This window comes from Mya arenaria, chromosome 3 (assembly GCF_026914265.1).
Source record: "Mya arenaria isolate MELC-2E11 chromosome 3, ASM2691426v1".
In the NCBI taxonomy this organism is placed as follows: domain Eukaryota; kingdom Metazoa; phylum Mollusca; class Bivalvia; order Myida; family Myidae; genus Mya; species Mya arenaria.
The window spans coordinates 40557121-40579996 of NC_069124.1; the positions used below are offsets into that span (position 1 = coordinate 40557121).

At 38.2% G+C, this 22876-nt stretch overlaps 4 protein-coding genes across 8 annotated transcripts in view; 2 read left to right on the forward strand and 2 right to left on the reverse strand.

Annotated features, from left to right (window-relative positions):
• LOC128227413 (heat shock 70 kDa protein 12A-like) overlaps positions 1–1158 on the forward strand; it is a 5566-nt gene extending 4408 nt beyond the window's left edge. Inside the window, exon 7 of the mRNA XM_052937919.1 lies at positions 70–1158. Coding sequence (XP_052793879.1) covers positions 70–954 — 885 coding nt within the window. The 3' untranslated portion in view covers positions 955–1158. The remainder of the gene's footprint in view (positions 1–69) is intronic.
• LOC128227415 (uncharacterized) overlaps positions 1–6546 on the reverse strand; it is a 20787-nt gene extending 14241 nt beyond the window's left edge. The window contains exon 1 of the mRNA XM_052937926.1: positions 6489–6546. The gene's annotated coding sequence lies outside the window, so the exon portion shown is untranslated. The remainder of the gene's footprint in view (positions 1–6488) is intronic.
• On the reverse strand, positions 1225–18027 carry LOC128227414 (uncharacterized). 4 transcript variants are annotated; one of them, XM_052937922.1, is made up of 7 exons: positions 17398–18027; positions 3641–3725; positions 2944–3476; positions 2728–2807; positions 2323–2524; positions 1917–2099; positions 1225–1639 (listed from the first exon to the last, which is right to left on the reverse strand). In XM_052937922.1, exons 2-7 carry the CDS (start codon positions 3678–3680, stop codon positions 1301–1303), a joined length of 1377 nt encoding a protein of 458 aa, XP_052793882.1. In that variant the 5' UTR covers positions 3681–3725; positions 17398–18027; the 3' UTR covers positions 1225–1300. The 4 variants fall into 4 exon arrangements, with proteins under 4 accessions (XP_052793882.1, XP_052793881.1, XP_052793880.1 ...); XM_052937921.1 differs by lacking the exon at positions 17398–18027 and adding an exon at positions 5924–6019 and having other exon boundaries at positions 3641–3747; XM_052937920.1 differs by lacking the exon at positions 17398–18027 and adding an exon at positions 4336–4471 and having other exon boundaries at positions 3641–3747.
• On the forward strand, positions 9440–17014 carry LOC128227416 (integrase/recombinase xerD homolog). 2 transcript variants are annotated; one of them, XM_052937930.1, is made up of 2 exons: positions 9440–12048; positions 14206–17014. In XM_052937930.1, the coding sequence occupies exons 1-2, from the start codon at positions 11928–11930 to the stop codon at positions 15201–15203; spliced, it is 1119 nt and encodes a 372-aa protein (XP_052793890.1). In that variant the 5' UTR covers positions 9440–11927; the 3' UTR covers positions 15204–17014. The 2 variants fall into 2 exon arrangements, with proteins under 2 accessions (XP_052793890.1, XP_052793891.1); XM_052937931.1 differs by having other exon boundaries at positions 9440–17014.
• Positions 18028–22876: the final 4849 nt, after the last annotated feature.

Consider the following 22876-nt stretch of genomic DNA (forward strand, 5'->3'; position numbering starts at 1 on the left):
TGTTGCTTAGAGTTTGATCATACATTGTTTTCATAATTTGACTAATGCCATGCGTATGTTCCATTGTAGTTTGATTTTTTGGACATGCACCGTGATTTTGAGATAAAGAAAAGAAACTTGAACATCGAATCCGAAAACATCAACATACGACTTTCGGCCGCCCTTGCCGACCATACAAAAGAAATGACCAACAAGACTGTCGCGAAAAACGTAGAGATAAAAGGATTCAGTGACAGAATAAATGTCAGAAGAGATAGAATGACTTTAAAAGTCAGCGTGATAAAGAAGATGTTTCAACCATCTATCGATAGTATCATCAGCCACGTAAAGGAGGTCCTGCGAAGTCCAAAGGTTAACAATCGTATTGATAAAATCTTAATGGTCGGTGGGTTTTCAGAATCGTCGGTTGTTCGGAAGGCAATCAGAGAGGCGTTTCCTGATGTCGCTGTCGTTGCTCCAGATGAACCAGGTTTGGCTGTACTAAAGGGCGCTGTCATCTTTGGCCATTCTCCGAGCTCAATTTCCACAAGAGTTGTGAGGTACACATACGGTGTCGCCGTTACAGTGGATTTTGATCCGGGCTATCACCCTGAAGACAAAATGTTCATAGACAACCAGGATAGGAAACTCATTAGTGACTGCTTTAGTAAGTTTGTTACAATCGATGAAAATGTTGATGAGGATGATATGAAATCAAGAGAATATGAAATTCGCGACAAACAAGCACCTTTTGAAATAACTGTCTACGCATCAACGGATGAAAATCCAGTGATGGTGACCGACGCAGATTGTGTGAAACTTGGTCGTATTGAAGTAAAACCTCCAATAGGTGGATGGAGACAAAAAGCTAAGGTCACGGTAGAGTTTGGTTTTGGTGGCACAGAGGTTCGAGTTACCGCCACAGAGAATCTAACACAAATCCAGCATGAGGTAACATTCGATTTCCTGAGTTAAATTCCAAAAGACGTGCAGTGACATTCATGTACACAAATGACCTAGACATTTGAAACAGAAAAAGGAAGATTGCATAATGTATTTTTATTACTATAATCCAGTAATCAAGATTTACTCAAATAGTATATATATATATATATAATCAATGTGTTTGAAAATCGATATACTCGAATGTACAGTGATTTTGTTTTAATAAAGAGTAAACATTAATAAATTTTGTTATCCCTGAAATATTTTTATTGTTCTTGCAATATACGTTCATGATTGCTGATCTTCTTTCTTCCAATATCGCTCGAGAAAAATGAACAAAATCAGCTTTATAAATAATTGAATTTCCAATATCCATTCAGTGTTGCTTATTTCCTTCAATCTCGTCGCTAGAGATCTTGGAGAACTGAGCAACACCTTTTTTCAGCAACGCCCCATTTTGATTGAGCAACATTGCGGGCCACACAACAAATTCCAGCCGTACTCCCGTCGCGGTATACTGTCTAAACAATGTCTGTGCCTCGGCGTCATTTGCGGGCTCGAAAACAAGAACCACCGGTGGATCTTGAACTTGAGTGTACCATGAAACCTCGATGCATTTATCGAAGTATGACTGAAATGATTCACGCTGGAATACCTTTTTGCTTCCAATGCGTTGTAACAAGATGTTGGAACTTGCTATCTTGGACTTTGTCGACTAAAACGAAAACACCAGCATTGGATGAAACTGAGTTTATTGTAGTTTTATTAATGAAATATCTCCCGTTTTTAATCAGTACTGAAAGAGCATTTAATTTTAAAATGATGCCATCTCTAAATTATATTAACAACGAAATGATTCTTAAAAAAAATATCTTAACGCGATGTACATAAATATCCAACTCATGGCATCATTTTAAACGAAATAAAAATCCCATTTCAAGACAAACGAAAAATAAATCAGAGTTTCTAACAAAAACATTACACGTATATACCTTTTGAATGTGTGGCAGACATGTTGCTGCAACTTTCTTCTGGAATTCACATAAGCATATTCTTAAGTCTGGTCCTATGTCCTTATACCTTTCTTCAGTGGCATTCGTTTCCGCCAGCGTCAAATAAGTAAGAAATCTATGCCTTTGGTTCTGAGCAAATTCCGTACACACATCGTATGTGATCTGAATTAAAGAGTGATATATGATATATACAACTGAATTAATAGTTATAGGAAGACGAAAGTTTAAAAAGAAATCAAACACAAATATAAGAATCAGCATTTAAATTCAATACTTATGTGAAAAACTACAGAAAAAAAGCTCAGTAGCCAAAAGTTTAAACATAAACCGAACAAAGTATTGACGCATACAGTTGAAATAGTTTTATGTTGTTTCATTGTTTTACCTGCATTACATCGACGAGAATTTGAATGGTGTCCTCTTCGTTGGTCTTGGTTTTATGTCTAATATCTTCATAAGTGTCAGTCCAGTGATTGTCATACAACTCTGAAAGTTGTTCCGATAGCTTGGTAGCCCTGTTTTTATCACTGAGGTCTGCGATATCAGGGTTGTCAGCACGAAGTCTATTAGATGCCAACTCTGAAAGCCTGAAACAAGAGATAACATACAAGTTTTCAAAACGGTAGATTAAGTAAGTGTTATCAGTAAACTTATAAATAATGCAGCGGAAACTACATGGATAAGCTCGGTAGTCAAAATATGAAGCCGAACGCCAAACAGAAAATATACAAAAGGCACACAAGACGATGCATACAGTTAATAAAGACGCCCTTGGTTTGTTTCAGTTTACCTTGTTGCAAGTTTTGATTTGTTATGCCGAACCTCTTCATACCGGCGTTGTTTATCGTTTCCAAAATGGACTGATATGGGCTGAAATGTAGGTTCAAGTAACAGTTGAGTTTGATGGGAATAAACAAAGAAATTATAACTCAATTAATTATTTAAATCATTTTAAACGGGACGATTACCGTTGACATTATGCTATAGTTAACACGTATTAACTTACCTGTTTACCGCATTTGGTCATTGTTATGTCTAAAGCCTGCTTACATCGTTTCAAATAATCTAAGCCAATACCACATGTTTTGCTGTCATAACTATGATGCAAATGTTTGACTTTTATTTCTAAACTTCGTCGAATAATTTCTCTTTTGCTTTCCTGGTGTTTAATCGCGTTCTCGTTCTTATTTCTGCTAGTTTTGGTATTGATATATTCGGTCTGGTTTATCTCTTGTTCCGTGGTTTCACTTTGTGAATTTTCCACTTGGCCTGGTGGTAAAACGTCCACAGGCTCTTCTTTTATATTTCTATGTATATCGGACTCATCTTCAGCTTTTGCACTTCTCCTAATTACTCGATGCCCACCCCCTTCGAGCTTATTCGAGATCTTGCTGGCTGTTCTTCTTCTGTCAAAGGTTTGTGCTAACAGAGCCTTGGAATCGTAAGCCTTTAACTGATCATTGTCGTTGGTAAATGCTTCTCTTGGGGTTGCCAAACTGCTATTGAAGGATGCGTTGTGAACATCTAGCCATGCGTTATCTAAAATGCATTGTTATTAAGCTTACGGTCTTAATTAGCAATCGCAATTATTTCTTGCTTTAATATTTATTTCATAATCTTATTTTATCAGAAACGAAAAAGGAGTTAAGCTTTATGGTGTTGTGTTTCTCGTTTCAATGATACCGAACAAATAATGTGCCTACCTCTGTGACCAACTTTTCCTTTGCTTTTGATACACCCCATACTTCCCCTGAAAACGAACAAAGGTTCAGCTGTTTGGGCGTGTCCCTGTAGTTCAATATGAATTTACCTGTTAGAGATAATGAAAAAAGACGATTTAGCTTTAATATAATGAAAATATTGCGATCGGCCAAATCAAATATTTATTGATAATTAATATCAAGTAAACATATTGCATATGGAGCATAATTTAAGCATCATATATTTCTAATTCTTAAGGTTTACACCGGAAGATTGACAATATTATTTATTGTGAAACTCCGGTAAAAGAATGATCCCAGTCATCAGTAAATTTTACATCTGGTGGAAGGCAAAATTGTTTGGAAATGTTCAAGGCATTCAAGTATGAACCAAATTTCCTTTCAAATAAGAATCGAGTCAAAATTTATGTGAAAAACTACAGAAACAAGCTGAGTAAGCAAAAATTGTAAACACTTCGAATCAGTGACTTCACTTGCCATGGTTTGATGTTATATATATAATACCATAAACATGTTTAGTTATTTATCATATGCATGCATGCATTGCTGTATGCATGATGACATTACTGTCAAATAAAGTTTAAATTATATACGTTCTTCTGCTCAATTTGGATAACTTCACACTTTTTGAACAGTTAATAAAGCGAAATTGAGAAATGCATACAATCGGCGCGTACCTTTAGTATCCCAAGAATCCCAAACAATACTTTTAAAGCACAAAACACACGTTTAATGTTCCACGGTTATAAGAGAAACCAAAACAGAATAATTATCAGTTGCATTTTAATATCGTTAATACAATCCAGGAACCAATTTAAGATAAACCAGAAATAGGACATAGCTCATATTGTGTTATTCTATTGATTAAGCAAGTATGGGAAAAACGTTGCAGATATGGATATCTGAACGTAGGCCAATTGTTTAACAGACATACACAACATAATTTATTTCGTTTTAAACAATCCACACAATACTGTATATACAATGAAATAGTACAAAACGGCCCTTGGTTGTTTAATAATTGTATCTGATGGATTTATAAACATAGTGATCGGCCATAGAGTCTGGCTTAAACATAGGATAACAGAATGAATGCAAATGAAAATAAAATGAAATATAATTTGAGCAATTTATGGCAAATATATGGGTGAACTACACGTATATTCGAATGAAATGTTTTAAGAATTCATTTGTATGTAATGATGTTAAACAATTGTTAATCCACATCTTATTTGATATAGTTATTCATAAACTGATAAAATGAGTATATTTTGATACGCAAATCGGTCAAACAAATTTAATCTTAAATGAAGCTATAAAAGCGGTGAAAAACATTTTAAGAATGAATTGCGTGATTGTCACTATCGGGGTTTGAATGCAGTTGAGCTTGTTGAAGTGTGTAAATTACGGTGGACAAATATATTTACAGGTTTTTTTTCACTAAAAAGCCGCAAGCAGGCAAGACAATGTCATTGAAAGTACATAGACTCTGAAATGTGCTGAGTTGCGAATTTAAAATGAAGATATACGTAATACTTGATCCTAAAATAATATGAAATGTAAATGTATGGTTGTGTCATATAAAAATTTACATCCACAAAGTGGGATTAAGAACAATGCAAAACAATGTACATATGTAGAGTTATATCGTTGTTGTTTTTACTTTAATTTACCATAAGGCATAAATCTATTTAAGGGTGTCTCACCAAAGAAGTTCATTTTAAATGGTCTTTGTAGCGGCGATTCTGATTTTAAAAACACAACTTAAGATAAATTCCACTGTTGGAAAAATACAATGATTTTACATTAAAGGGTCACTGGTGGCCTGGCCCTAGTGTCACGAAACAATTCATGTAGTGGTTTCTAATATCCTACAAAAATGACACTAGACATTATACGACTCAAGATAATCAGTGAACATGCTGGTCTGTAATACTAAGATACTGATTTGACTGTGTACAAGTGCATTTACAGTAGGAATGCTTGTAGTATTTATTAAGGGATATATTGTGCAATCAGCTCAGCTATCGTTTCTTTAAGTCTTAAGTGCATATCTAATTATGAATTACGGCAATCATTTGAAAAAAAATATAAAAGTTTTCATAACATTATTAAAAATGAAAAACAAAATTGGGTTGACTTTGACATATCTTTGAGAAGTTGATGTATTGTTTCTAAATAAATTAGATGTTCAGGGCTCTCCAACTTTATCGGCAGAAAGAATTTAAAAAACTTGTAAGTTTAATTAAATTAAGTTTTCTTTACCTTTATTATGGCCATTCTTCAAAACTTTGTCATCATTTAATAGCTTATGTTAACATACGGCCGCTGCATCTCGGGAAAAATCTCGCGAGAAATGACATTTTCAATGTATTCCACGTAACTATGAAACCGTCGAAAACACAAGACGCAAGGGTAATTACTCAAATTACCTAAACTTATTTTGCCATAGTCATTTTTTACTTTATAGAAAATAGTCTCTCATATTATTATGTTTAACGTGTTTCAATGCAAATGCTATGACTATATTTTTATTATATACTGGACATTTGGCTACAACTATAAATAAATCAAAATTTAAAATAACCATAATTTATTTTCCTAGCCTTTCACATTATACAGATTACAGAATTCAAATAATGAACTTAATACTCAACTTAGTAAAACCTTTCGATGAATGAATATTGCTTTACTAAAAATGAATTACCTTTGAGAAAACAGTACACTGTCGTTAGTTCCTTTAAATTTCGGGGACCCTGTCAGTAGAGGTGTTACCCCATAAATATGGCTTAATATAAATAAGCTCAAAACTATGGCAAATACTACTTACTATCCATGCACATATATCCTTTGTTTGATCCACCCTGCGTACTGGTAATCCATATTCCGGTAACGATAGTGTAAGGGGAAGGAACTCCAGGGTAATATGTCATGGTTGGCTAAATTTAAGGCTTATAAACAAAACCAATGGACAGAGGTAAGCTCCGACAGCAACCGGACAAAATTCAAGACATCAAATGCATTGATTGGCCACCCCGCTAATTTGAGGACACATAAACGGACCTTGGAAATTTTGAGCACATGCGGTCAACCGCCTATACTACACATCAAAACGGACTTAAAGGACCTAGGCAGTTGTGAGCACAAGCGGTCAACCGCCGATACTGCACATCAAAACGAACATCTAGGACCTTGGCAGTTGTGAGGCCAAGCGGTCAACCGGCTATATTCAGCACATTAGAACGGGCATCAATGACTTAGGCAGTTGCAAACATATGCGGTCAACCGCCTATATGGCACATCGCAACGGACACCAAGGACCTTGGCAGTTGTAAACCAAGCGGCCAACCGGCTTTATTCAGCAAATCAGAACGGAATCAAGGACCTCGGCAGCTGTGAGAACAAGCGGTAAACCGATAATATTCAGCACATCAGAACGGAAATCAAGGGCCTTGGCAGTTGTTAGACCAAGCAGTCAACCGGTTACATTTAGCACATCAGAACGGAAATCAAAGGCCTTGGCAGTTGTGAGACCAAGCAGTCAACAGGCTACATTCAGCACATCAGAACGGAAATCAAGGACCTTGGCAGTTGTGAGACCAAGCAGTCAACAAGCTATATTCAGCATATCAGAACGGATATCAAGGACCTTGGCAATTGTGAGCCCAAGCGGTCAAAAAGCTATATTCAGCATATCAGAACGGAAATCAAGGACCTTGGCAGTTTGTGAGAACAAGCGGTCAATCGGCTTTATTCAGCACATAAGAACGAATATCATGGACCTTGGCAGTTGTGAGCCCAAGCGAACAACCGGCTATATTAAGCCCATCAGTACGGAAATCAAGGACCCAGGCAGTTGTAAGAACAAGTGGTCAACAAGCTATATTCAGCACATCAAAACGGACTTGATGTCCGTTTTGATGTGCTGAATATAGCTTGTTGACCGCTTGTTCTCACAAGCACAAGTTGTGAGTCCTTGATGGACCTTGGCAGTTGTGAGCCAAAGCGAACAACCGGCTATATTCAGTACATCAGAACGGAAATCAAGGACCTTGGCAGTTGTGAGCACAAGCGGTCAACTGGCTTTATTCAGCACATCAGAACAGAAATCAAGGGCCTAGGCAGTTGTGAGCACAAGCGGTCAACAAGGAATTTTCAGCATATCAAAGCGGATATCAAGGACCTTGGCAGTTGTGAGCACAAGCGGTAAACCGGCTATATTCAGCATCAAAACGGAACTGAAGGACCTTGGCAGCTGTGAGAACAAGCGACTAACCGGCTATATTTAACACATCAGAACGGAAATCAATGACCTTGGCAGTTATAAACCGAAGCGGCCAACCGGCTTTATTCATCACGTCATAACGGACATCATGGACATTGGCAGTTGTGAGCCAAATGGGTCAACAGGCCAAATTCAGCACATCACTACGGAAATCAAGGACCTAGGCAGTTGTGACACCAAGTGGTCAACCGGCTACAATTTGCACATTAGAACGAACATAAAGGACCTTGGCAGTTTTGAGACCAATCGGTCTACAGGCAAAATTCAGAACGGACATCAAGGATATTCAGCACATCAGAAAGGTCATCAAGGACCTTGGGAGTTGTGAGCCCAAGCAGTCAACCGGCTATATTCAGCACATCAAAACGGAATCATGGACCTTGGCCGCTGTGAGAACAAGCGGTCAACCGATAATATTCAGCACATCAGAACGGAATCATGGACCTTGGCAGTTGTGAGCCCAAGCAGTCAACCGGCTATATTCAGCACATCAAAACGGAATCATGGACCTTGGCAGCTGTAAGAACAAGCGAACAACCGGCTATATTCAACACATCAGAACGGAAATCACGGACCTTGGCAGTTGTGAGCACAAGCGGTCAACCGGCTGCATTTAGCACATTAGAACGGACATCAAGGACCTTGGCAGTTGTGAGCCCAAGTTGCCAACCGTCTACATTCAGTTGCCAACCTGCTATATATAGCACATAAGAACAGACATTAAGGACCTTGCCAGTTGTGAGAACAAGTGGTCACCGGCTATATATAGCACATTTAAACGGACATCAAGGACCTTGCCAGTTGTGAGTGCTAAAGTGGTCAACCGGTAGCATTCAGCGCACCAGAACGGACATCAAGGTCCGTGGAAGTTGTGAAACCATTGCACACTATTTTCAGCACATCTGGACGGACATCAAGCAGCTTACGTATATGGTTTGTAAACAGTGAGACTGACGGATGACGTTCATCGTATATATACACATGAAAATATACTCGTCATGCCCTCCATTTAATGAAGAACAGAATCACATATGACATATTTGGTATTGTATACATGGAGCGACTACAGAGCACATTAAAAAAAATACGTACAAATTAAAACCAATATAAACATGTATGGAGAACAGATCGAGCATAAAGAATAAGGAAAAGGGAAGCAAATATGGACTTTTTTTAGAAAGCTAGACCGAAAGCTTTCTAGATTTGTATCTGCATCATATTAAAGGTACATGAGACAGAGGGATATTTTGCTTCACATATATTAGGAATCTGCATAACATTTCAAAGAACATTTTTCTCCTTAAAATGGTATGTAGACATCAAATATGTCAACTAAAATTCATTCTGTTATTTTTAAAGATGCACTCTTACTCCAAAATAAGATGTACCACAATTAATACAACTGTCTTATTTACCGAAAATGATGAATAAACATCGAAAACAATGGTTCTTATGAAGGATACCGTGTTTAATTTATATAATTTTATGCCGACATAAAATGTTTTATGGATCTGCGGGTTGAACTGAATCACCCCTTGCTAAATGTGCGGGTTTAACCGTTTACATCCAAAGCGTGGCTTAACAGCGCTCCACGCCGTGACCAGTGGCCACGTGGTGTGTGCTTGGCTTATCAGCGTTCCAAGTCGTGACCAGTGGTCACGTGGTGGGGGTCAGCCTATCGCTAGCCTCCCGCGTCAGCCATTCTAGAAAAATCTTCTGAGATGCGTGCTTGCATATTTTGAGCAAAAATATTTTGCATAATTTTTCTGATATATTGTGTGCGAAGGTATATACTTTACGCATTATTAATAGGAATTGCTTCGTCCTATTTCTGGATTAAAAATATAGTGGTGGCAACCTTCCGATGCCTTTTAACTTTGTGAAACATTGTACGGTTTGCGCTATTTAGAAAACGGATTACTCAGGCTGTGGATGTAAGCGTCTTTGACCTACATGTGTTTAGTAAGGACATAAGCGAGTTAAAATGGCCGCGCCTATGAAAGTGCAATGTTTTGGACATTCTTTTGTATCTCGACTTCGAACTTTCATTCGAGAGGAGGATTCACTTAATTTTCAATTCGGTTTACACGGACGGCCCATGATACAGTACTCCGGCTTTCCTGGGGCTTCAGCAGCGGTTCTCAAAACAAAAATTGGAACAGTGGCCGACTTTTCTCCGGATGTTCTCATATTAATGATTGGCACTAATGACGTTTATAACTCTAAATTAACCGTGCAAGACATTACAAATCAAATTTGTGATATAGTTGACAGTGCACTTCATATTTTGAACATTACACAGGTCATAGTTTGCCAAGTGTTACATCGATGTCCAGCATCTGTGCAAATCCGTTACCCAGTTTACATTGAGTGGTTCAATGATCGAGTGGATGCTTTGAACATACAACTTCACATCAATCTGCATTCCCGTTTTCCTGGTCGTGCATATCTATGGCGATTCAAGGGATTTTGGTCGGCAGAGGCGAAGGCAAAACACTTCAGTTCGGATGGTTGCCACCTTTCCAGAGATGGGCAGTTCAAACTTTTGTCAAATCTTCGGGCAGCCATAGTTGCAGCCATCCGTACCACAGTCAAGTGATACACAAGTTACGTTTTTATGTTTCAATAACTAGCTTGGTACATTACGCAAAAGTTTGGAATAGATTTGCTTTTCTTTAATTTATGAAGCATATTCAACTTCGTCAATGATATTCCATTACGATAAGCTTTATGCTTGATATTTCAGTTTGATTAGTTGAAAATACATTTATAGTTTTATTAATGGTATAATATTGTTTGTTACCACAGTGCGGCATGATTTCACTGTTTTCAGTGGGGTATGCACATTTTCTTGTCTGTGTGGTGCACAAGGTGTCTTTGGAATATGACCACGGTGTGGTCATTGTTAATTTTTGCAGTCTTCCCATTTTAGACCTTGTGCGGTGCACAATGCGACCACGGTGTGGCGTGGGTCAACCTTATTTAGTGCGGTGCACATTTTTGACCTTGTGCGGTGCACATTGCGACCACGGTGTGGCGTGGGTCAACTTCTTATTTTATTTTGGGGTGTTGCACAGTTTTGACCTTGTGCGGTGCACATTGCGACCACGGTGTGGCGCGGGTCAACTTTATTTAGTGCGGTGCACATATTTGACCTTGTGCGGTGCACATTGCGACCACGGTGTGGCGCGGGTCATTTTTTATTTTTTTATTTTTTTTTATTTAGTGCATTGTGCACATTTTTTGGCCTTGTGCGGTGCACATTGCGACCACGGTGTGGCGCGGGTCAACCTTTTTATTTTTGTACGGTGCACATTTTTTGACCTTGTGCGGTGCACATTGCGACCACGGTGTGGCGCGGGTCAACTTTTTATTTAGTGCATTTGCACATCTTTTGACTTTGTGCGGTGCACATTGCGACCACGTTGTGGCGCGGGTCAACCTTGTTTGGTGCAGCATGACATTTTTTCTGTTGCTTTGTGCGGTGCATAATGCAACCGCATTTTCGTTTCTTTAGGTTTTGATATTTTTCAGATGCGCCGTCAAAAACATAAGGCTGCCACAGTATCTAGTTGTCCTTGCTGCCCTGACACAGACAATAACAAAGATGCACCAATTCCACTACATGGAACAAGTCGAGACAACTCTCGTCATGCCCTGACTGCAGGTCGAAATAAGAAGGTGGCAACTGAGAGGCAGACTGGACGGCCTAGAAGTAAGAAAACGTCCAGCGCCACAGCCTTTCCGGATACCTCTCCAAACGTGTCTAAACGTACTAGGCTTTTGCTGTCACGTGACAATTCGGATTGTGAAGCTGAGGCGGAAGCCCCGGTTCTGGCAAATCCGCCTCTATCTACTACATCGATGAACAATCATCACTTCATATCTTTATCTCATGAAGATTCTGAATTGTGAAGCTGAGATAGTCATCCCAGCCATCCGTATCCCAACAGTTCACGTCTGAGAAGGTCAACCATCAACACAATGTCTATCCCTCCTGGAGGTGTTCAGACTGTTCAGATCCCTGGAAGCGACACTTCAGACTCAGATGAGTCTGTGGAAGACACAGACTACCCTTCTCGCCAACACTCGGAGTTAATAACAGGTAATGGCACACCAATTCAATATTCTGAGCCTATTAGCTCCCCTATCTTATCGCAAATAAAGAAGTCGGTCCAAAAAGCTATCTGGGCACATAAATATATCGACATAGCTTCGCTTCTGCCGGCATCAACCAATCAACACCAATCTCCAACATTTTCTTTACATGTGGACAATCAATCCAATATATCACCATCACACAAAGCTAAGAAAATTACTACCATTGAGTCATGGACATCGGCTTTTATTCGGTTTATCGCCGTCTACTCACACAAATATCCACTTGAAACTTCCCAGCTCATGAAGTATATGGAGATAGTTCGGGATATCGCTTCACGGCGCCCAGGTCTTTCATTTGCTTTCTACGACACCCAGTTTCGTATGGCCCGAGCATCTGCACCCTTGCCATGGGACAGGTTACACACAGAATTTTGGTTAATGGCGTGTACCTCTTTTAACCCAGTATCTGCACAAACACAGCCATTTCGTCCCTTTCGTCCTGGAAAGTCAACTTCATTCAAAGTCAGACAATTCCTCGAGAACACATGTTGGAATCACAACAAGCGCACTGGATGCCATAATCCCAAATGTTCCCAACCCCACGTGTGTGGGTTTTGCAGAGGACAACATACAGCATTCCATTGCACATACTCAAATAAACAATTCAATGCCCAGGCCGCTCAAAACTCATCCACGCCCAAATCATCCCAAGCCAAATCTTTCAAACCGAGTGGTCACTCCAGTTAATATTGCCAATATGACCCCTTTTTTATTCGGGTACCCTTTAGCCCAGTATATCATCCATGGGTTTACAAATGGTTTCAAATTGGGTTATTTAGGTCCTCGAAATAACACTTCATGCTCAAATCTAAAATCTTGTATCCAAGACCCTTATATGGTTGCTCGTAAGCTTCAGAAAGAGTTAGATGCTGGTCGCATTAAAGGTCCTTTTTCAATTAAACCCTTTCCCCAATTGCATATTAGTCCTATAGGCTTAGTTCCTAAGAAAGAACCAAACCAGTTTAGGTTGATTCATCACTTAAGTTATCCCGAAGGTAACTCAGTAAATTCATTTATTGACAAAAATCTGGCTTCCGTCTCTTATGCAACTTTCGATGATGCTGTACAAAAAGTAGTCATGTTAGGGCGGGGTTCTTTGCTCAGTAAAACAGACATTGACTCTGCTTTTCGCATCATTCCAGTACACCCCGAAGACCATGATTTGCTCGGTTTCAAGTTTCGAGACAAATTCTATTTTGATACTTGCTTGCCCATGGGCTGCTCTTCAGCTCCCGCCATATTTGAGCGATTTAGCACTGCCCTTCAGTTCATTTATGAAAAACACCTGGGCATCGATTGTATGGTTCATATTCTTGATGATTTTCTCATTCTAGGTCCACCTAATTCCGCTCACTGTCAAACTAACTTGGATAAATTTTTACGTTTTTGTGCATACGTCGGGGTGCCTACCAAACCCGAAAAAACTGAAACTGCTCGGACAGTTATCACATTCATGGGACTTGAATTAGATACTATGAACATGGAAGCTAGACTTCCGCAGGACAAGCTAGTTAAACTTCGAAACCTTCTGTTCTCGGTAAAACGTACCATAACTCTGAAACAGCTTCAGTCTTTACTTGGTTACCTCAACTTTTGTTGCCAGGTGGTTCGTCCTGGCCGATGTTTTTTAAGGCGTCTCATAGACCTCACAAAGAAAGCCAGTTACCCTCGACATTACATTACTCTCACCAAAGAACATAGGAGAGACATAGCTGCATGGAAGCTTTTTACAGATCATTTTAACGGTACTTCTTTACTGCTTCAGCTCCGCTGGGTCGAGGCTGATTCACTTCACTTGCATACTGATGCATCTGGTTCATTAGGTTTTGGGGCGACATTTAAAAGTCATTGGTTTTTTGGAACATGGTCAGACCGAATTCAACCTGAGGGCATAACGTTAAAAGAACTTTTTCCTATTGTTTTGGCTTTGGAGCTATGGGGTCATCAGTTACAAAATCGTTGCATTGTGTTACACACTGACAACATTTCTGTCACCCATATAATTAATAGACAAACGTCTAAAGTTTCGAATATTTTGGTGAAGTCGGAGCACATTCCAGGCAAACAAAATGTTTTACCTGATCTACTTTCTCGCCTTCAGGTCGACAAGTTCCGTCAGTTAGCGCCCCACATGGACATAGACTCAACTCCGGTGCCAGAACACCTGACCACAATTTTCTGAACTACAGTGTGTGTACCCTTCTAAATACGTCTCTGGCACCCTCCACGATGAATAGCTATAGAAATGCTTGGAAGCATTACATGGCCTTTCACCAACTGTATTACCCACAATGCGCTCCTTTGCCCGTACCAGTAGTACATCTTACACAGTTTATTGCCACTTGCCAACATCGTCAGCTCAAACCTTCTACAATCACATCATACGTATCTGCTATTGCTTATGTTCATAAAATTCAAAACTTTCCGAATCCGGCAGAAGCATTCATAGTACAAAAATTGTTACGCGGTCTTCGGCGTGATGGCGCGAAAGACAAACGGCTCGCGTTCTGCCTCACCGACCTAGAAAACATAATTTCTTATTTACCATCCGTCTGCGTGAACGGCTATTATGCGGTGTTATATAAAGCTATGATACTGGTTGCTTTCTTCGGTCTATTCCGCATCGGCGAATTGGCATTATCAAAGTTAGGGCAAAACAATTTGATTCAAAAGGCAGGCATTCAGTTTGAATACGCAAACGGTAAAGTATCCGGTGTTCAGGTTGAGTTACAAGCTTATAAACACTCCGCTGGTCGGGGCGCCAGGATTCCCTTGTCCCGACAGCCTTTAAAATCACTCTGTCCGGTTCGCGCTTTAACTCGTTATCTACGCCGCTCATGCGCTTATCAGGGTCCCCTATTTCATCACCCCCATGGCATTCCGATAACTACTTCTGCGTTTTGTCAGGTTTTAAGGCAATGCGTTATAAAATGTAATCTTGACCCAAAACGCTATACGAGTCATTCTCTGCGGATCGGAGGCACTACTCACGCCCATCTATTGCATATGCCTGCAACACAGATTCAACAACTTGGCCGCTGGCGTTCTAATGCATATCTAAAGTACATCCGTCCGAAACCAGTGCCTATTACCAGTTAGGGTCACGGGGTCGCCATTTTGCTCCCATACTTGCTATATGACTTTCAGTGTGCCATTACCTGTTCCTATTGTTTCTACAATGACCCAGTGGGGGTCAAACTAGTTGTATTACTCACTGTGATAAAGCAGGGGTAAACATTTCAACGTTTTACCTACCGTGACAAAGCGGAGGTCATATTTTAATATTTGTATTAACAGTGTTTCCTACCGTTACGAAGCGGAGGTCCTATTTCAATGTGTTTATTAACAGTGGTACCTACCGTTACAAAGCGGAGGTCCTAGTTCAATATGTTTATTAACAGTGTTACCTACCGTGACAAAGCGGAGGTCCTAGTTCAATATGTTTATTAACAGTGGTACCTACCGTTACAAAGCGGAGGTCCTATTTCAATGTGTTTATTAACTGTGTTACCTACCGTGACAAAGCGGAGGTCCTAGTTCAATACTTTATTAACTGTGTTACCTACCGTTACAAAGCGGAGGTCCTATTTCAATGTGTTTATTAACTGTGTTACCTACCGTGACAAAGCGGAGGTCCTAGTTCAATACTTTATTAACTGTGTTACCTACCGTAACGAAGCGGAGGTCATAATTCAATATTTTTATTAACAGTGTTACCTACCGTGACAAAGCGGAGGTCCTAGTTCAATACTTTCTTAACTGTGTTACCTACCGTAACGAAGCGGAGGTTCAATTTCAATATGCTTATTAACAGTGTTACTACTTGTTTTTGCTTGTAACTTATACGTACATATGTGTGTAGTGTTGCTATGTTATCTAACGTGTCAAAGTGTTGTTCTTTTGATAGATTTTTATTTCATTTTCTTTTTTCACGTTATATAGGAAAACATAAATTAAATTGTTTTCGTATATTTAAAATTGAATTCGCGCAGATTGGGTTCCCAGTTTCATAAGCTAATCATCCTTAACAGCATCTATGGCGCAGTGCCATGCCAACGTTCCTCTTTTTGGGCGTCGTGTGGTTACACATATGGCGGTTATTTGGACGCCCAATGTGCTAGTCGTGAATAATATGTTACGAGGATGTCAAACTCGTATTTATTATTAGTTTTGACATTGAATAAATGTCCTTTTCACTGACTGTGGTTTATTATTCACGTCTCCCACTTGGTTGAACTTGTCATGGCCAGCCCCTCCTTATTCAGTAGCAATACATAAATATAATTTTATGCCGACATAAAATGTTTTATGGATCTGCGGGTTGAACTGAATCACCCCTTGCTAAATGTGCGGGTTTAACCGTTTACATCCAAAGCGTGGCTTAACAGCGCTCCACGCCGTGACCAGTGGCCACGTGGTGTGTGCTTGGCTTATCAGCGTTCCAAGTCGTGACCAGTGGTCACGTGGTGGGGGTCAGCCTATCGCTAGCCTCCCGCGTCAGCCATTCTAGAAAAATCTTCTGAGATGCGTGCTTGCATATTTTGAGCAAAAATATTTTGCATAATTTTTCCTCCACCTCCCAATCCACCTCCATACATATTCAAATAATCTATGTGTATATTATTTAAATTTTTTGTTTTTTTTGTTTTTGCATTTCTTTATGTTGTTTATTTGTATTGCAATCAACTCATTTCTAAGTTGTTTGTGTACTGTTTTATACTGTCATTTCTTTGAACATATACATGTTTAGGCAGTTGTTCTAGTATATTTTGGTTTTATTGTTACACGGTTATTCATTATTGGGCGGTTATTTGGACGCCCAATGTGCTAGTCGTGAATAATATGTTACGAGGATGTCAAACTCGTATTTATTATTAGTTTTGACATTGAATAAATGTCCTTTTCACTGACTGTGGTTTATTATTCACGTCTCCCACTTGGTTGAACTTGTCATGGCCAGCCCCTCCTTATTCAGTAGCAATACATAAAAAAGAAATGTGCAGAAATTAAGGTTTTCTAAGTAAATTTGAGACGATAGTTGAGCATTGTAACTCTTTTAGGACCCACCAGTCATTTAATATTTGTGTACTTTCAGTTATTAAATGCACGGTTATAATATTGTAATCAGTAATTAATGTTTTCCATAAATGCATTACTTAGTAAGTTGATTAATGTTACATTCAAAATTTATGTTTATGTTGATTTTAAATACAAGTATCACTTAAAAAAATATTGCAGATAATGTATGTGATTCACACTTTTCTTTAAACTTGCAAATCATACATGCTCTGACTTTCAATGATAATCAACTCTGTTTTTTTTTTCAGATACAACAAGTTTCACCTTGTGTCCGACTAATCATCTTGACCCCAACCCTTCGAACGCAATTCCGAGCTAGCTCTTCACATATGTTACATCCACACCAAGTTTATTCACTATCAATCAATCTTTACTAAAGTTTTTGGGCGGAAATCAATGTTTGACGCCTGCATCCGCCCGAGATATGACATCCTCATTCTAATAATCCGCTTTTCGTTTAAAACCAAACTAAAAATAAAGAGATTAGTTTAATTGCAATGTCTTTCATAAGGGTGCGTAAAAGCATTTTGAAAGAAATCCACCACATTTGAACTAGTCCAATGGTTTGTTAACGAAAGTGAAAGTGAAAGTGAGGATAGATGGTCAACATGGATTGTTTTGTATTTATATTCTTCTTCTCTTATTTATCAGAGGATTAATTTAATGCACCAGTCAATTGTAACCACGGCCCCCAGGTCCGGGAGTATACCGGGGATAGCCGGGGAAATGGGCCGTGTTTTTACTTTCCAGTTGGCCCCGCAGTGCCGGGTGACTGCGGTGGTTTTGTCTTCACGCCAAATATAGCGGGAAATTGGCCTTATCTAGGGTCCCTTGGGTGCGGGCGCATTTTGCGGATGTTTTACCAGCAGATCGTCCCCGCAGGGCGGAGACTTTGCCCGGACTTGGCTGAACCGAAAGTCAAAGTACCCGTTATTCCCTGGACCTGGGAGGGGGGGGGGGGGGCGTGGTTACAAATGACTGGTGCATAATTGTTTTGATCAGGACTGTATTAATGAATTTACGGAGCTAGATTTATAGACGGATTTCAGATAGCCTAAAATGAGATTCTGCATATCGACCATGTTTACAATCCGTGGGGGCAAAACATTGCTGATAAGCCCCTACAGGTTAATACATTATATAGTACAATATAGTTCAATGGTCTAGTTTACATGATAGAACGTAATGGCAGACATCAATGATTTCGAATTATTTAAACAAGTTGATATATCAGATTATGCAAGAAAATTATCCTACAGTGAAGTAGCAGTATATTTTGATAATTTATCTGTTGGGGCAGGAACTTTACCTGATCCTTACAAAATGACTGCAAGTATTAGGGAGTAAATCAAACAGTTTAGCAGTTCGTGTTCAGAGAGACAATGACTTTATTGAAAGATTAACAACAGAACTACTGAAAGTGTTTGTGTCAGATATTATCCCAGGAATAATTAAGAAAATTGAGTCAAACTAACACAATTTTCAATATTGGTATTTTCATACAGTATATAAACAAAAAAGAGTGAAAATAAAACAAAAAATCGTAATTTTGGCAATTTATAGCAATAAACATAATACAAACAATTAAGATCACAAATTGCTTTGCGTTTCTTGTTATATGTAAATACCTAGTTCTATGTAATGATTGAAGGCATCAAATTGCCATTCAATAAAGTTGATTGACAGGAATACTCGAGTCCTGTGTAAGGGACTTCCCCATTCTTCCTATGACACGCTCAACACGTGTCATTGCCAGAAAGTTGTTTTTTGCCCGGTGAATGAAGGAATCCTAATTACAGTGCCGGAGGCTGCCATTTCCTCGGCAACAAGGAACCCCCTATCTGCCAACACTTCATCACCGGGCAAAAGGCTGGACATATATCCTGATTCAAAAGTTATTTGCTTGTCCGACGTACGTCCACCCCATCCATCAGAGATCAAATTTACTGCTCCCGTCGGCGATAAAGATATCAAATATTTAATACGATTGTTATGTTTGTAGTTGCTTCATGTTTGTGCTCTTGTTGTAAGATTATGCGGGCGTTCAATAAAAAATTCAAAACAATCGATTATTCTCTGGCAAAACAATTAATTGTTTCAAACATTTAGTTAAAATTGGTACCCATGTGTTCCAAATTCGAGGAACTGTTGCCCCCCGAAAGTGTTAATCTATATGATACGTCTTTGTTTGAAAGACCTAATCTAATTTTCATTAGCACAATCAAGAGTTGGTCTTTGAGTAAACGTCTTAGGAGTCTTTTTTAAAGTGACACTCTGATTCAAAATCAATACATACACATGTATAACAAACATAAATTTTTAGTGATAAACCTTTAACTACTTACTAAATGATGCATTCATGGAAAATATTTATAACTGATAACAAGATTGTAACCGTGTATTTAATATCTGAAAACGCAAAAATATTAAATGATTGGTGAGTGCTAAAAGATTCACTGCGATCTACTTTTGTCTAATAAAAGAGAAATCCCGTGTTTTCTGCACCTTCCTTTCAAATTCAACTCGGTATCCTTCATAAGAACCATTGTTTTTGATATGTATTTATCTTATCGCTCGATTCGGAAAGGAATATCGCTGTAAGTCTGTTATTTTCACATCATTTTTTTATAAAACATAGCGGAGGCGAAGCGGAAAAAATATACACTATACTCGGTTACTGAGCGATATGTTAACAATTCATAGTTTTTTTATCAAAAATCGTGGGCAAATGTTTGCCCTAAAACGGAAGTGTCGAAATGCACACTCTATCCTCAGGATATATTCATACCTACCAATCAGGCACACGCTATATAGAAATATCAAATATTTGTATTTTGTTATGACGAAAAGCAAAAACTATTTGGTTATAACGAAAAGCAGTTTTTGGAGGAACAATTGCTGACCTTTCTCCTTCTTGCCATGAGCCCAATTAAACCATGTTTTTGCAATATTTGTTTGCATAGACAGTAGGTATGAGCATCGGGTATGTTTTACAGCAATTAAAAGACATTTATATGACAACTAAATGTCACCATCATACTGCTTAGTATGTCACTCAATTTATGTATCAGGAAACTTCATGATACCAACAACACGTTGCATGTTCTTCATCAGCTGGTCTGGGTTTTTTTGGACAAAATTGGGTTTATGCGTCTTTGGTAGGTTTGAAGTGCAAACTAGTTCACCTCTGTCGTGTATCAATTAAATCCCTAAAATCAATTGGATGTAACTTAAACATACGTTCATTGAAGTAAAAGTTGTTATTCTGTCTTTTTTTCGTAATCAAACTTGATTAAATGAATATTGCTACACATATATATGTTAAAGTGAATACGTCAGGAATAAACCTTGATGTCAAACAAATGAAGCAAAACTATTTTTACTGGCACAATAAAGAGGTGCAATGATTTAATCAAACAAAATGTTTTCTTTTTTAGAATGATGCGACCTTCCCTTGACTCGGTGAAGCGCAGCAGGCGAACACAAGATTTGCCTGATACATGGACCAAAACAGAAGATGAAATATTTAATAGAGTGGTATACTCCGTGCCGCATAAACTATCACGCTCACCTCGATAGCCGTCTGTTAAACAAGTCAATAATAAACACAAAAAACAACCACGCCAAAACATATGAACTTGTTAAAAAGGGTTACAATCCCAGCACAAGCGGGCAGTTCCAGTACAAAAAACGGTGTTTTTTTCACTCCATTGTGTAGAAGATATAGAGGATATTTGTTTATTTCAGTGTAAGATCGTATTTTATTTCACGAGTGTCATAGAAAAACATATTTGCCACGAGTGAAAATGTAGTCTTTTTATGATCACGCGTGAAATAAAATACGATCTTACACTGAAATAAACAAATTTTCTGTTTCTTTTATGCTTATTTTCGGAGTTTTATTTGTTTTTTTATTCATTTCTGAATTACCCCTTTTTTTGAAAAGGGTGGGTTTTATGCCGCTACCCGTTGGGCGCCCCTCATGCATAATTATAGCTGTCAACTTTTCTAGATCAAGGCAAGTACATGTAACAACAAAGGAATTTAAAAGTAGTTCTGAAAGTTGATATTTTTACTCCTTATTTTGCATTGAAAATATCAAATTTATATTTTCACTGTTGTTATTTCACTGTTAAAACCCCATATTTCATCGTAAAGCATGAAAGAAACTGATGTCTCTTTTTGAGAGGCAATCAGAATATACATTCTAAATGCATAGTACGCCACTCAACATATGGTTATGATAAATTGGAAATTGCGAACATTTTCCGATGAAAGCAACATCTTCGAATATGTTCGGGCGCGAGTCATGGCAAACTAATATACATGGAAATTGTTTATCTTGTAATTGTTTGTATTTTGTCAGTAGTTCCCGGAAAAGTCATTCGAAGTGATTGATTTTATCCCGCGTTGTTATGACGTCATTTGATAAAATATTTCCAGTTACGGTCGGGTCTTTCTATTAACAGAATGAGTCGGAATTAATTACTGTATTTTTTTTTTAAGAAATAAAGTAATATTTTACAATTCTTTAATGAAATAATGAACTATTGTCGTATACAAAGTAATGAATTACGTGATTAATGTCATTATCATGGATATGAACGCATTTCATAAACTTTAACCAGCCCAACTGCTTCCATACCCTGATAATGACATTACTCCCGCAATTCATTCCTGAAATGAAGTGACAAGACATGAATTCTTAAATTGAAATGTTAGACCATGTCTAGACGCACAATGCTGGGACCCAAGAGGTACTGAAAAATAGACGGCAAAAACAGACACTACTAACAATACATGCATCACAATTTGTTTTGAAGAAATTCTTCATGAAACTTCATGATTCGAAATAAACAAATCTTACTAAATAAATTATAAGATAAGGTTAATTTTACGACCGGGCATCTTAAAGATGCACTCTTATTCATAAATGAGCAGTACCACGTTTAACAGGGTCGTTTTAATTTACAGTAGTGAATATATAGATATCTTTATTTCCTCCTTTGAAAGAAAATTTAGAACAAACATGGTCTTAACAATGAATCAGTACACAATATACATAAGAAGGTGCATAGAATATTTATGTATATGTACACATCATGGGATACGTTCGGACGCGAATCATGGCATATTAATATAAATGAAAATTGTTTAACTTGTTATTGTTTGTATTTGGTCCCAAAACATATATCACAAATATATCAAAAAAGCAAATTCTAATACTTTTAAGCACTGTCAAAGATAACATGTTGCCGATTGCGGACATTATCGTCTTTAACAGGGGAGTTAGTTGTGGACTTCTTATGAGGAATACCGCATTTAGTATCACAGAAAGGTGAGGAAAACACGATATTGTCACCTGCAAATGATATACTTTCAAATGGACCACCATCTTCCGACCTTGTTCGGAAAATGCTGCTAATTTGCATAATGCATGGACCATCAGTACTAAACATGATTTTTGTTTAAATAATGACATATTGTTTTCAGGCAGTTTATATAAGTAAGTTAAAAAAAACAGCATTGCTATTTCCAAAGATTAAGTTGAGTCAAGTGAATCGAATTCGAACGTGCCCGAAAAGTTCCATTTCACCCCTCTCTGTCTTGTTTTTTGCCAGTTAAACAACTTGTTTACATGCTGATATTGTGGCATCCGATTTGATATTACCGCTCTGTCATTAGTATGTAAG